Source organism: Ranitomeya imitator, chromosome 6, assembly GCF_032444005.1.
Source record: "Ranitomeya imitator isolate aRanImi1 chromosome 6, aRanImi1.pri, whole genome shotgun sequence".
NCBI lineage: Eukaryota > Metazoa > Chordata > Amphibia > Anura > Dendrobatidae > Ranitomeya > Ranitomeya imitator.
Window position 1 is genome coordinate 404,644,530 of NC_091287.1, and position 15,290 is coordinate 404,659,819.

General features: G+C 45.3%; 1 protein-coding gene across 1 annotated transcript in view; it reads left to right on the forward strand.

Annotated features, from left to right (window-relative positions):
• TAF4B (TATA-box binding protein associated factor 4b) overlaps window positions 1-15,290 on the forward strand; it is a 248,083-nt gene that overhangs the window by 17,195 nt on the left and 215,598 nt on the right. The window contains exon 3 of the mRNA XM_069731234.1: window positions 4,124-4,246. Coding sequence (XP_069587335.1) covers window positions 4,124-4,246 — 123 coding nt within the window. The remainder of the gene's footprint in view (window positions 1-4,123; window positions 4,247-15,290) is intronic.

Below are 15,290 nucleotides of genomic sequence, written 5' to 3' on the forward strand. Positions count from 1 at the left end.
CTCTTGGTGTCCGGCAGGGCTCTTGGGGTCCAGGCTGGGCTCTTGGGGTCCGGCTGGGCTCTTGGTGTCCAGGCTGGGCTCTTGGTGTCCGGCAGGGCTCTTGGGGTCCAGGCTGGGCTCTTGGTGTCCGGCAGGGCTCTTGGGGTCCAGGCTGGGCTCTTGGGGTCCGGCTGGGCTCTTGGTGTCCAGGCTGGGCTCTTGGTGTCCAGGCTGGGCTCTTGGTGTCCGGCAGGGCTCTTGGGGTCCAGGCTGGGCTCTTGGGGTCCGGCTGGGCTCTTGGTGTCCGGCAGGGCTCTTGGGGTCCAGGCTGGGCTCTTGGGGTCCGGCTGGGCTCTTGGTGTCCAGGCTGGGCTCTTGGTGTCCGGCTGGCTGGAGGCTTCTTCTTCTCTCTGAGTCTTGCTGGCATATGTGGGGGTTGAAGGCCCAGACCAGGTTTATATAGATTTGGGGATGTCTGGCCATTTAGATAAAAACACCTGTTTCTGAGCATGCTCAGTAGAAAAAAACGTATTGCAGCGCTGCATTGCGTCGTACGACGTGTCTCGACGCATCCGTCGCTCATAGACTTTCATTCTAGCAAAAGACGCATGCCGACGAATGCGCCGAGACACGTTTTATTGGCGGAGACAAAAAACGTTACAATCTTCTTTTTTCCAGACGACGTGTCGCCTCTTTTCGACGCATCCGTCGAAAGACGTATACCGACGAATGCAAACCCGTCGCAATACGTCGCCAATACAAGTCTATGGGGAAAAAACGTATGCAGCAAAATATTTTGCTGCATACGTTTTTTCTGCAAAACGACGCATTTTAACGTATTGCAGTTAACGCTAGTGTGAAAGTAGCCTAAGTTCACACAAGGCGTTGTTGTTGCTTTTTTTTCTGCAGCAAAACCTGATCATCTTGGCAGGAAAGAGCTGTGTCAAAAACCTAGGTTTATGTGCGTTTTTGGTGCTTTTTTTCTCTCTGTCCATGCTAATGTCTTTGAATTTTCAGCAGCAAATAATGATACCTGCATCTTTGCTGCGTTTTTTCAACACCCATTCAAGTCAATGGTGAAAAACGCTGAAAAAAAACGCAAGAGAAAGAAAGAAGTGACATGCTCTATGTCCAAAAAACGCAGCAAAGCACAAAATACTAATCACACAAAAAAAACAGTGTGTGCATGAGACTTCTGAAATCTCATAGGCTTTGCTGGTACTTCTTTCAGCGTTTTTTCAGCGTTTTTCACCCATTGACTTGAATGCGTGTTGAAAAAAAGCAGGTATCATTACTTGCTGCGTTTTTGCTGCTTACAATTCAAGGACATTAGACAAAGAGAGAAAAAAAACGCACTAAAAATGCACCAAAACCTGCGTTTTTGAGGAAGCTTCTTTCCTGCCAAGAAGATCAGGTTTTGCTGCAGGAAAAAAAAGCAGCAAAAATGCCCTGTATGAACTTACCCTTAAGGTCACAAAAATGATTGATACAGTTTATGGTACTTTAGTATTGTAGCTTCCATGTGTTATCAGTGTATCAAGTTTGTTGTTAGAGTAGCCATCGTTTTTAATTTTTATTTAATGAATCAGTAGTATACATGAAAATAAATTAACTTTGTAGAATATTTTCTGAGAGAGATCTAGTTCTTTGTCCACCAGGACTGATCATTCTCAAAATACTCAATTCCTGGGTATAATCTGTCTCGTGTGAAGACCGATTTTTATATTGAGATAGAATCATATCAGCACCAACTGTTATCTCTATGTGGGAGGGAGGAGCTAGAAGCAGAGCTCCTACACCCCATTACATAGGAATAGCAGCTGCCATCTCCTAGCTCAGTAATGTAACTATCTGCCTTCACTGAATACAGATTTTACCATGAATTAAGAATTTTGACAATGATCAGTCCTGGTGGAGAAAGAAGCAGATTTATCTGATAAGATATATCACAGTTTGTCTTAATGTATGAGATTCCTAAAATAAAAAATTTAAACGACTGTTATGCTTTCAGCTCCCCATACATAATGGATGGCTGTCATCCTTTTTTTTTTTTTCTTAACTGCCAAGAGCCGTTTGGATATTTCCACCATCCTTCGGGGCGGTACATATGGTGATGATAGAAAATTTTGCGAACCTGCTTAGCTGCTATTTGGTACCACATCACCATAGTCGTCCAAATGTGATGCGCGTATGCAGGGCCGTATTTAGAGTTTCTGCTGCCCTAGGCACTTTTAGTGCTGCCTCCCCCTTGAGTATGACACTATCGGCAGTGACTTTTGGCAAAAATCGCTGATGTGAAAGTAGCCGTTTGCAGCAGATCCGGCAGTTTTTCCGTATCTGCTGTGTAACGGATTACTTACGGCAACACTGCGTTTGGCCTCATTCATTCCCTGTGGGATTTGCAGCACTTGCTGTGATCCAGCAAATGCGGTAGCATACCTCCCAACATTTGAAGGAGGTGAAAGAGGGCTAAACTTTGGCGCGCGCCGCGGCACATTTTGGGCCACACCTCTGACAACACCCATTTCACAACTAGTCACACCCATATCCACGTCCCAACCACACCCATTTAGCACTGCTGATCACACTGTTTCATAAACAATAATTATAAACCAAAAAACATGGCCACACATGATGCTCCATACTGTATAATGACCCCACATGATGCTCAATACTGTATAATGGCCCCACATGATGCTCAATACTGTATAATGGCTACACATGATGCTCCATACTGTATAATGGCCACACATAGTGCTCCATACTGTATAATGACCCCACATGATGCTCAATACTGTATAATGGCCCAACATGATGCTCCATACTGCATAATGGCCCCCCCTTCTGTATGCATGGCTCATCTCCCCCCTCCCTGTATGCATGGCTCATCTCCGCCCCCCTATATGCATGGCTCATCTCCCCCTCCTGTATGCATGGCTCATTCCCCCCCCCCCCCTGTGTGCATGGCTCATTTCTCCCCCCCCGTATGCATGGCTCATCTCCCGCCCCTCCTGTATGCATGGCTCATCGGCTCCCCGCTTGCATGGCTCATCGACTCCCGCTCCCATGGCTCATCTCCCATGATGCTCATCTCCCATGATACTCAATACTGTATAATGGCCTCCCCCCTCCCTGTATGCATGGCCCATCTCCAGCCCCCCCCCCACCTATATGAATGGCTTATCTCCTCCTCCTGTATTCATGGCTCATCTCCCTGTATGCATGGGTCATCTCCCCCCCACCCCCCCCTCCCTGTATGGATGGCTCATCTCCCCCCCCCCGTATGCATGGCTCATCTCCCCCCCCCCCCCCCCCCCCCCTGTATGCATGGCTCATTCCCCCTTCTCCCCCCCCCTTGTATGCATGGCTCATCTAAATGAAGTATTTATCCCAGAAAATTATGTCAGTTGCACGTATTTGATTTCCTTTTGTGTGAATTGACACAAAACAAAAAACTTAGGGGAAAAAAGGCTAATTGGACATAATTTCACACACAACCCCAAAAATGGGCTTGGAAAAAATTGTTGGCACCTTTCCAAAATTGTGGGGTAACCACTTTGTTTGAAGCATGTGATGCTTGTTAAAATTTAAGTTTGGCAAGTAACAGGTGTGGGCAATATGAAAATCGCATCTGAAACCAGATGAAAAGGGGAGAAGTTGACTCAATCTTTTCATTATGTCTCTGTGTGCCACAATAAGCATGGAGAACACAAAGAGAAGAGAACTATCTGAGACATGAGAGCCAAAATTGTTGAATAATAACAATAATTCCAAGGTTACAAGTTCATCTCAAGACCTTGATGTTCATTTGTCCACAGTGCGCAACATTATCAAGACACTAGCTGATTGGCTCAGAAACTTACAATATGCAGTAAATGAGTTGGATGAACCTTCTGAAGGAGTAGTTACTGTCCCCAACATGTTCTATTATCAGAGTTAAAACACATTCAGACATCCATACAAATCAGTCTGAGATCAGACCACAGTGCAAGGACTGGCCTAAGGTCTTCTGACCCAGGCGTGACAGTTTCATAGAAAAATATATTGGACCAATTTGTGAATTCGTTTAATTTGCCCCAAATAAAAGAAATCTGCTACAGATAAAATAACGCTAATGATTCCTTCTCTTATTGCTTACTTAAAGAATTCTGGAAAGCATCTGGTATCGAGCCTGGCGAGCAGCAGTGAAAAAACGGTACCTCTGTCTGCATCATTGACACCAGGGTCACAAACAAAACCTTTTCAGAAGAACCCAAATATAATGCAGGTATGTATCGATCAGATAAGTAATGGGTCATAAAATAAGCAGCGAAGTTTTTACACAATGTACGAGCAAGATGTATTTAAGTCACCCTAAAAGTTTGCACACTCTAAGGGACCCTCTCAGGTCCCCTGTGCCCCCAGAATCACCAGCAGTTGTCTGCATATGCAAACACCCTGCCTAACAGTCCCTGTATTACATTACATATATAAACAGATCTTTAGAAAAAGTATTTCTAAAGTCCATTTATGATATTTACATGTGGACTTTGAGATGAGGGGGCTTTCGTGTCCCCAGACTATTCGGCCCATCTAGAAGTGCAGAGACTTTTGATCATGCGCAGTGCGCCCCTCTGAAGCCGGCACACGTACACCTGGCTTCAGAGGATCAATGATGAGAGGGGAAGAAACTGCCCGCATGCGCGAGGTAAGTATAGCGCTAGTGATCACGCCGGCACTTGTAAGTTATGTTATCATGCCCACAAGGGCGTGATAAAATCTAAATGGCCCGACTAGTCTGGTTACAATAATGCCCGTATAACTAGCCAAAGTGTCCTCATTTACATATCATAAACAAAATGTAGAAATACTTCTACAGATCTTTTTATGAATGTAATGTAATACTGTTGGGCATGGTATTTACATATGCAGACACAACTGCTGGTGATTCTGGGGGGTACGGGGGGACCTGATGGGTTCCTTTTTAAGAAGTACAAAATGTGAAGGCATGTAACATTGGGAACCCTAACTGTGCAATTTATATACTTTGACATTTCGAGGATCATGAAATTACCACTCATACAATTTTTATACTTGAGGTCAATTGCCACACTCTCCTCCATTTATCTCAAAGATCAGTCCCACGTGGGCAATCATGTACATAGTTACATAGTTATTAAGGTTGAAGGAAGACTATAAGTCCATCTTGTTCAACCCATAGCCTAACCTAACATGCCGATTCAGAGGAAGGCAAAAAAAAACCCATGTGGCAAGAGTAAGCTCCACATTGGGGAAAAAAATTCCTTCCCGACTCCACATATGGCAATCAGACTAGTTCCCTGGATCAACGCCCTATCAAGGAATCTAGTGTATATACCCTGTAACATTATACTTTTTCAGAAAGGTATCCAGTCCCCTCTTAGGCTATGTGCCCACGTCAGGATTTTTTCCTGACATAATCCTGAGAATTCTGCCAGAAATCCGCGTGCTTTTTTCTCGCGGATTTCTCGTGGAATTTGCGCGTTTTTTGCATGGATTTTTTTGCGGATTTTTTGCGTTTTTTTTATTTTATTTTCCGGAATGTCCTTTTTGATAGGAAATCCGCAAAAAGATAGCGCATGTGCGGATTTTTTGCGGTATGCGTTTTTTTTGTGGAAAAAAACGCTAACATCTGCTCAAAAAATGCGGAATGCATTCTAAATGATAGGATGTATAATGTTAGCGTTTTTTTAGTGGATTTATAGCGTTTTTATGGCAAAATTCCGCAAAAAAAAAGCTAAAAATCCGGACGTGTGCACATAGCCTCAAATTTAAGTAATGAATCACTCATTACAACATCATACGGCAGAGAGTTCCATCGTCTCACTGCTCTTACAGTAAAGAATCCGCGTCTGTTATTATGCTTAAACCTTTTTTCCTCCAAACGCAGAGGATGCCCCCTTGTCCCGGTTTCAGGTCTATGATTAAAAAGATCATCAGAAAGGTCTTTGTACTGTCCCCTCATATATTTATACATTAACATAAGATCACGCCTTAGTCTTCGTTTTTCCAAACTAAATAGCCCCAAGTGTAATAACCTATCTTGGTATTGCAGACCCCCCAGTCCTCTAATAACCTTGGTCGCTCTTCTCTGCACCCGCTCTAGTTCAGCTATGTCTTTCTTATACACCGGAGACCAGAACTGTGCACAGTATTCTAAGTGTGGTCGAACTAGTGACTTGTATAGAGGTAAAATTATGTTCTCCTCATGAGTATCTATGCCTCTTTTAATGCATCCCATTATTTTATTTGCCTTAGTAGCAGCTGCCTGACACTGGCCACTGAATATGAGTTTGTCATCCACCCATACACCCAGGTCTTTTTCATTGACGGTTTTGCCCAGAGTTTTAGAATTAAAGGGAACCTGTCACCCCGTTTTTTCAGATTAAGATAAAAATACTGTTAAATAGGGCCTGCGCTGTGCGTTACAATAGTGTATGTAGTGTACCCTGATTCCCCACCTATGCTGCGAAATACATTCCCAAAGTCGCCGTTTTCGCCTGTCAATCAGGCTGGTCAGGTCAGGTGGGCGTGGTGACATCGCTGTTTTCTTCCCCAGCTTTCCGTTGGTGGCGTAGTGGTGTGCGCATGTCCAAAGGACGAATCCACTGCGCGCACGTGAAGAAACAGCGCGCGATCTGCGCTATTATCCCTGTCATCGGTGTGGGCGGCCATCTTCCTGGGGCCGCGCGTGCGCAGATGGAGTGCTCTGCTGCACGGGGCTTCAGGAAAATGGCCGCGGGATGCCGCGCGTGCGCAGAAGAGATCGCGGCGGCCATTTTCCCAAAGCCGAGTTTGCATCTCGGCTTTTAGAAAATGGCCGCCGCGATCTCTTTTGCGCACGCGCGGCATCCCGCGGCCATTTTCCTGAAGCCCCGTGCAGCAGAGCACTCCATCTGCGCACGCGCGGCCCCAGGAAGATGGCCGCCCCCACCGATGACAGGGATAATAGCGCAAATCGCGCGCTGTTTCTTCACGTGCGCGCAGTGGATTCGTCCTTTGGACATGCGCACACCACTACGCCACCAACGGAAAGCTGGGGCAGAAAACAGCGATGTCACCACGCCCACCTGACCTGACCAGCCTGATTGACAGGCGAAAACGGCGACTTTGGTAATGTATTTCGCAGCATAGGTGGGGAATCAGGGTACACTACATACACTATTGTAACGCACAACGCAGGCCCTATTTAACAGTATTTTTTTCTTAATCTGAAAAAACGGGGTGACAGGTTCCCTTTAAGCACAGTTATACATCTTATTACTTCTACCCAAGTGCATGACCTTACATTTATCCCCATTAAAGCTCATTTGCCATTTATCAGCCCAAGCTTCTAGTTTACATAAATCATCCTGTAATATAAAATTGTCCTCCTCTGTATTGATTACCCTGCAGAGTTTAGTGTCATCTGCAAATATTGAAATTCTACTCTGAATGCCCCCTACAAGGTCATTAATAAATGTTAAAAAGAAGAGGGTCCAATACTAACCCCTGTGGTACCCCACTGCTAACTGCTACCCAGTCCGAGTGTGCTCCATTAATAAACACCCTTTGTTTCCTATCCCTGAGCCAGCTCTCAACCCACTTGCACGTATTTTCCCCTATCCCCATTATTCTCATTTTATGTATCAACCTTTTGTGTGGCACCGTATCAAAAGCTTTTGAAAAGTCCATATACACTACATCCACTGGGTTCCCTTGGTCCAATCCGGAACTTACCTCTTCATAGAAACTGATCAAATTAGTCTGACATGAACGGTCCCTAGTAAACCCGTGCTGATACTGGGTCATGAGGTTATTCCTCTTCAGATACTCCAGTATAGCATCCCTTAGAATGCCCTCCAGGATTTTACCCACAGTAGAGGTTAAGCTTACTGGCCTATAATTTCCGAGTTCAGTTTTTGTCCCCTTTTTGAATATTGGCACCACATTTGCTATACGCCAGTCCTGTGGTACAGACCCTGTTATTATGGAGTCTTTAAAGATTAAAAATAATGGTCTATCAATGACTGTACTTAATTCCTGCAGTACTCGAGGGTGTATCCCATCCGGGCCCGGAGATTTGTCAATTTTAGTGATTTTTAGACGCCGCCGCACTTCCTGCTGGGTTAAGCAGGTGACATTTAATTGGGAATTTTTATCACTAGTCATTTTGTCTGCCATGGGATTTTCTTGTGTAAATACTGATGAAAAAGTCATTTAGCATATTGGCCTTTTCCTCATCCTCATCCACCATTTCACCCGGACTATTTTTAAGGGGGCCAACACTATCATTTTTTTAGTTTCTTACTATTTATGTAGTTAAAGAATATTTTGGGATTATTTTTACTGTCTCTGGCAATGAGTCTCTGTCTCAATCTTTGCTGCCTTGATTTGCTTTTTACAGAATTTATTTAATTTTCTGTATTTATTTAATGCCTCCTCACTACCTACTTCCTTTAATTCTCTAAATGCTTTCTTTTTGTCACTTATTGCGCCCCTTACAGCTCTATTTAGCCATATTGGTTTCCTCCTATTTCTAGTATGTTTATTCCCATACGGTATATACTGTGCACAGGTCCTATCCAGGATGCTAATAAACGTCTCCCATTTACTTTGTGTATTTTTGTGTCTCAGGATATCGTCCCAGTTAATTGCACCAAGATCCTCTCTCATCCGTTGGAAATTTGCCCTCCTGAAGTTTAGTGTCCTTGTAACCCCTCTATTACACATCTTTTTAAATGATACATGAAAACTTATTATTTTGTGATCGCTATTTCCCAAGTGACCCCCAACCCTTATATTTGATATGCGGTCTGGCCTGTTGGTTAATATTAGGTCTAGCAGTGCCCCCCTTCTTGTTGGATCCTGAGCCAGTTGTGAAAGGTAATTGTCTCTCATAGTTGTCAAAAACCGATTACCTTTGCTGGAACTGCAGGTTTCTGTTCCCCATTCTATTTCAGGGTAGTTAAAGTCCCCCATAATAATGACTTCTCCTTAAGTCGCAGCTTCATCTGTTTGCTTTACGAGGATATTCTCCATTGCTTCCATTATTTTTGGAGATTTATAACAAACCCCTATCAGTAATTTATTTTTTCCCCCTCCCCTTATCTCCACCAACAGGGATTCTACATTTTCATTAAATCCACCTATATTATCACGCAGGATGGGTTTTAAGGACAATTTTACATATAGACACACCCCACCCCCTCGCTTATCTGTACGGTCATTTCTGAACAGACTATAGCCCTGCAAGTTAACAGCCCAGTCATGGCTCTCATCCAGCCACGTGTCAGATATCCCCACCATGTCATAATTATGCTCCAACAACATTAGTTCTAATTCATCCATTTTGTTGGCGAGGCTTCTGGCATTAGTATACATACATTTTATGTATCTCTCTGCACCTCTATTCTTTCTTAAATTATTAACTGTTCTAACCCCACCCCCCATGCCACCGCCACCTCCAACTTCCTTGTTTGTGCCCAGGTCTCTATCTGCACTATCTTCCCCTCCTATAAAATGAATACCCTCCCCCCCCAATTCCTAGTTTAAACACTCCTCCAACCTTCTAGCCATTTTCTCCCCCAACACAGCTGCACCTTCCCCATTGAGGTGCAGCCCGTCCCTAGCGTAGAGCCTGTAGCCAACTGAGAAGTCGGCCCAGTTCTGCAGGAACCCAAACCCCTCCTTCCTACACCAATTCTTGAGCCACTTATTAACCTCCCTAATCTCCCGTTGCCTCTCTAGCGTGGCACGTGGTACAGGCAGTATTTCAGAAAATACCACGTTGGAGGTCCTTGCTTTCAGCTTACAGCCTAATTCCCTGAAATCATCTTTAAGAACCTTCCACTTACCTCTAACTTTGTCATTTGTGCCAATGTGCACCATGACCGCTGGGTCCTTACCAGCCCCTCCCAATAATCTGTCCACCCGATCAGCGATGTGTCAGACTCGAGCGCCAGGAAGGCAGCACACCGTTCGACGATCCCTGTCTTTGTGACAGATTGCCCTATCTGTTCCCCTAATAATTGAGTCGCCCACTACCAGCACCTGTCTGGCCTGCCCTGCTCTCCTATTTCACTCCTTACTGGAGCAGTCACTCCTCCGGCTTTCAGAGGACATGCCTGGCTGCAGCAGTGCTACCCCTGTACTGGCACCCCCCTCATCTGCCAACTTAGCAAACTTCTTGGGGTGTTCCAGATCAGGACTAGCCTCCCTGGCACTCTTCCCTCTATCCCGCTTCCTAACAGTCACCCAGCTTGCTACTTCATCGTCCTGCAGCTCCATCCCACCATCCCTGAAGTGGCCACACAGGGCACAATCCTAATAGTCTGTATTACAAAGTTTTAGGCAGTCTCTCAATCGCCCTCCCCTCCTTTTCCACCACCACTTCCCAAGTTTTGTTTTGTATTTTTCTTGGAAAACCCCTTTGGAAGGGAATTTGTCACAATTATTTTTTGTGCGTTGATGTAAACAAACATATGTATAACTGTTTAAAATGAACTGTTGTAATATTTTTTATATATTTTATTTTAGTCAGTAGGGGCTGATATTTTTATTTGCCTGCCAGTAAGTGTCAGAGCATGATTGCAAAGAACAGACACAGGTTGCAGTTTATGGAGGTCGGCATTCATGCCTATTTCCTATTCTTGCTGCTGCTTCAGCTGTGAATTGTGCATGTTCACTGGTGTAACCAGTTCAGAGCTGTAGGTTGTAGCGCTGCATTTTGTGGTGGGCTATAATTTCCCTCTGTCACTCTACTGTGATCAGAGCAGATCAGTCAAATCATTGTCAGGTGCAGCGCTTGATCAAAGAATTTACCGGTGTGCAATGACGTCAGGCCAGATTACTAGGGTTGAAACACTGATTTCAGCCTGCGGTGAGAACAGGCCACTGGATGAAGTTGCAGCCGCATGCCCATTTTCCCGGACCTGCGGTCATCCCACAATGGTGATTACTATGATCAGATCGCTGCAGCTGGCAAATATGACTGCTCCATCTGATCACTGTAAGTGGTTATCAGGGCCAGCAAAAACGACTTCCCAGCCTCCACTCCTCCTTTAATGGTTCTTTCTCCAGTCACCTTCCACGACAGCAGTATCTGAGGATGTCTCCCCGCCCTAATAGGGGACAGGAAAGAGGTTAAATACACCTCCCCTTCCTGCAACCACCAGTGTTTTTCCTGTCCCCTATGGGGCATGAAGAGGTTTTCTGATAGTGATGCCGTGGCCGGCGATCGGGAACGCTGTTATCTTGAAGCCAGGCAGTCGAGGTCGGGGGCTCCGCTCTCCTCCTCCTTTAGACTGCTCCCATCTGCGCGTCCACTGCGCAACTTGGGACCTTCACCCGCCCTACCTGCGTCTTTTTCGGGAGGCAAAGCAGGGCAGTGTAGTGCTCTGGGGTCCTCCTGCAGCTACCTGGCTTCCTCCTTCCTCCACGCTGCTGCTGGTGGTGGCGCGTGCGCACCGGAAGTGACGCGCACCCGAACTTTCGGTTTTCTCGGTCCCATACGCGTCGGCTCCCGCGCGTGCCGGCCAGCGTCCCTGCCCCTAGGACATCCAGCGGCAGCCATGATGGGCGTCTCTGACCCCCCCACGGACCCTAACGAGGAGGAGGAGCACCAAATTCGCTGGGAGTCTCAGTAAAGTATTTATTCCTGGCTGGGGAAGCCTCCAGGTAAGACCTTCTGTCTGTGACCCTCTCTATCTGGACTACTGGCCATATGGACGGCGACACACCCCTACATTCTGCTCCTGTGGAGCCCAGCGTTAACCCCCCTACTGTAAGTAGTGGGATAATGTCCCTTGCTGTCCATTTAATTTTAAGTGACTTAGTCCGCCTTTCTCTCTCGTTCTAGGGAGACAAGGTCACTGGCCCTAGGAAAGATAAGATGCCCAGCCGCAAGTGTGCTGCATGTGCGTCCAAGCTTCCCTCCGCATATAAAAAGAAGCTCCTGCAACCATGCACAGACGAAGTTCTGCGTAGTGAACAGCCCTCACTCATGGACAGCATCAGAACCCTCATCAGACAAGAGGTTCAGTCCTCCATGGCAGCCTTTTGTCAGACCCCAACACCGCAGCCTCCCCCTCCTAAAAAAAGGAAGATTGCTCCGGTAGTTTCAGACTCTGACTCAGGCGAGATACATACCTTGGGTTCAGAGGACATTTGGGAGAATGAGGGTTCTACTTCTGCTCCCAAATTTGACAATAAAAAATATCTCTTCTCCTCCGAGGATATGGAAGAGTTAGCTTCCATGGTGAGGGGCACCATGGGGGTAGAAGAGGAGGTAGAGGGCCATTCCATACAGGATAACATGTTTGGGGGTTTGAAACCTAAGACTGTGAAGGGATTCCCCATACACGAAAATATCGAAAACCTTATCCTCCATGAGTGGGGCCTACCGGAAAAGGGGTTAAACGTCCCATCTGAGTTTAAGAATAGTTTCCCCCTTGAGGGAGACTGTTCTCTACTGGAAATGCCCAAAGTAGATGTTCAAGTGTCAAGGGTAACCAGAAAAACGGCCCTACCCTTTGAAGATTCCTCTCAGCTGAAAGATCTCATGGATCGGAAAACTGAGAGCTTATTGAGAAAATCTTGGGACACTTCAACTAATTTACTGAGATCTAACATGGCCACAACATGTGTAGCCAGATCCTTGTTTCTCTGGCTACGTACCTTAGAGAATCACCTCGTACAAGGTACGTCTAGGGAAGAGATTCTTAATTCTCTCCCACTACTTCAGAAGGTGACTGGATTCCTCGCGGACGCCTCCGCAGAATCAGTACGAGTAGCCGCTAGATCCGCGGTCCTCACTAATTCGGCTAGAAGGGCCTTATGGCTTAAATCCTAGGGAGGCGATATTACCTCAAAGTCCAAGCTTTGTGGTATTCCCTTCCAAGGTCATTATGTATTTGGGCCAGTCCTGGATGAAATCTTGGACAAAGCCTCCGATGAAAGAAAGTCCTTCCTGAACAAAAGAACATTAGGAAATGTTTTTTTCGTTCCCCCCGTGACCAAGCCCCCCAACAAAATTACAGGGGTAAGGGCAAATCAGGATGGTGGAGCTACCCCAAGGGAGGGAAAGCCAGAAATATCCTGGTCCCCCAACCTCAGCAGACCTCTGAGAAGCAATGACTGCTCTCCGGTCGGAGGTCGACTCTCGGGTTTCCTCTCCCAATGGCAGACGATCACCACGGATCAGTGGGTCCTGCGTACCATACGGGAGGGCCTAAGATTAGAATTTGAGAGTCCTCCTCCTCACCGTCTAGCCATCACTTCTCTACAGTCTCCAGGACTTCGGGAATCCCTGATGCCGGATATTCTAAGCCTGCTTCAAGCAGAGGTGATTTCCCATGTACCACATCGGGAAATAGGAGAAGGTCACTATTCCCACTTTTTTCTGGTGAAAAAACCCTCTGGAAAACACCGTATCATCATAAACCTGAAACCTCTAAATCGGGTAATAAAATACCGAAGATTCAAAATGGAATCGATCAGATCAACAATCCCGCTGATTGGTCAGGACTGGGTAATGGCGACGTTGGATCTGAGGGACGCGTACTACCATGTGCCAATACATCCAGACCACAGGAGGTTCCTCAGATTCGCAATTTCCCAAAACAAGCGGGTCAGCCATTACCAATTCAATGTCCTTCCTTTCGGAGTCTCGTCTGCTCCACGAGTCTTCACCAAGATCATGTCAGAAGCGGTAATCTTTATCAACAGAAGGTCTAGAAGGTTTAGAAGGTCTGACAGGTGACTGCCAGGCATATAGGAGCCTGACCCTTAAAACCGTCTTCCAGGTAGCTATCACTACTGCCATGCTTATAGGAGAACTACATGTCTTGTCATATTTTTGCTTAGTTTTGCTGCTATTTAGTATACTGGTGTACATTGGTATATTTAATGTCATTTCCGTTGCAATGTCCACTAAGTGCATGGTAAGATGACAAGTGTATTCTCTTACACATAGCTGTAATCATATAGATTTCACAGATTATTATTTGACCTATATCTAACAGCATACTGTGTTATATATGTAGATACACTTCCTATATACCCCCTCTTGATCTGGGTTTGGGGTTAGGTCCCAGCGATATATATTTCTTTCATACGCTGGTACAGCCTATACAGCACTTGTGAACACTCTTTGTACGTATACATGTGTCATTACGGTTTGACATTGTGCTTTGTGTGGTGATTCTTTCGTGGCCTATATTTTTGTGCCATCCAGGTACGGTACCAGTCATGTACTATTGGGTTTAGAATCACATTTCCACATTTATTGTGATAGGCTCCCACAGGAGCATTGAATTCTATTGGCATCAGTATTTTTATTCCCTCCCCTTTCTGTGTCTTGTGGTGTCATGTTCGTGATTTTTTTCACTTAGATGTTTTTAAATGGGCCCTTCATGACCCAGCCTATTTTGACCTTAAAGACCTAGCCATTTTTTGCAATTCTGACCAGTGTCCCTTTATGAGGTAATAACTCGGGAACGCTTCAACGGATCCTAGCAATTCTGAGATTGTTTTCTCGTGACATATTGGGCTTCATGTTAGTGGTAAATTTAGGTCCATAAATTCTGTGTTTATTTGTGATAAAAACGGAAATTTGGCGAAAATTTTGAAAATTTTGCAATTTTCACATTTTGAATTTTTATTCTGTTAAACCAGAGAGTTATGTGACACAAAATAGTTAATAAATAACATTTCCCACACGTCCACTTTACATCAGCACAATTTTGGAACCAAAATTTTTTTTTTGCTAGGAAGTTATAAGGGTTAAAATTTGACCAGCGATTTCTTATTCTTACAACGAAATTTACAAAACCATTTTTTTTAGGGACCACCTCACATTTGAAGTCAGTTTGAGGGGTCTATATGGCTGAAAATACCCAAAAGTGACACCATTATAAAAACTGCACCCCTCAAGGTGCACAAAACCACATTCCAGAAATTTATTAACCCTTCAGGTGCTTCACAGCAGCAGAAGCAACATGGAAGGAAAAAATGAACATTTAACTTTTTAGTCACAAAAATGATCTTTCAGCAACAATTTTTTTATTTTCCCAATGGTAAAAGGAGAAACTGAACCATGAAAGTTGTTGTCCAATTTGTCCTGAGTACGCTGATCCCTCATATGTGGGGGTAAACCACTGTTTGGGCGCACGGCAGGGCTTGGAAGGGAAGGAGCGCCATTTGACTTTTTGAATGAAAAATTGGCTGCACTGTTTAGCGGACACCATGTCGCGTTTGGAGAGCCCCTGTGTGCCTAAACATTGGAGCTCCCCCATAAGTGACCCCATTGTGGA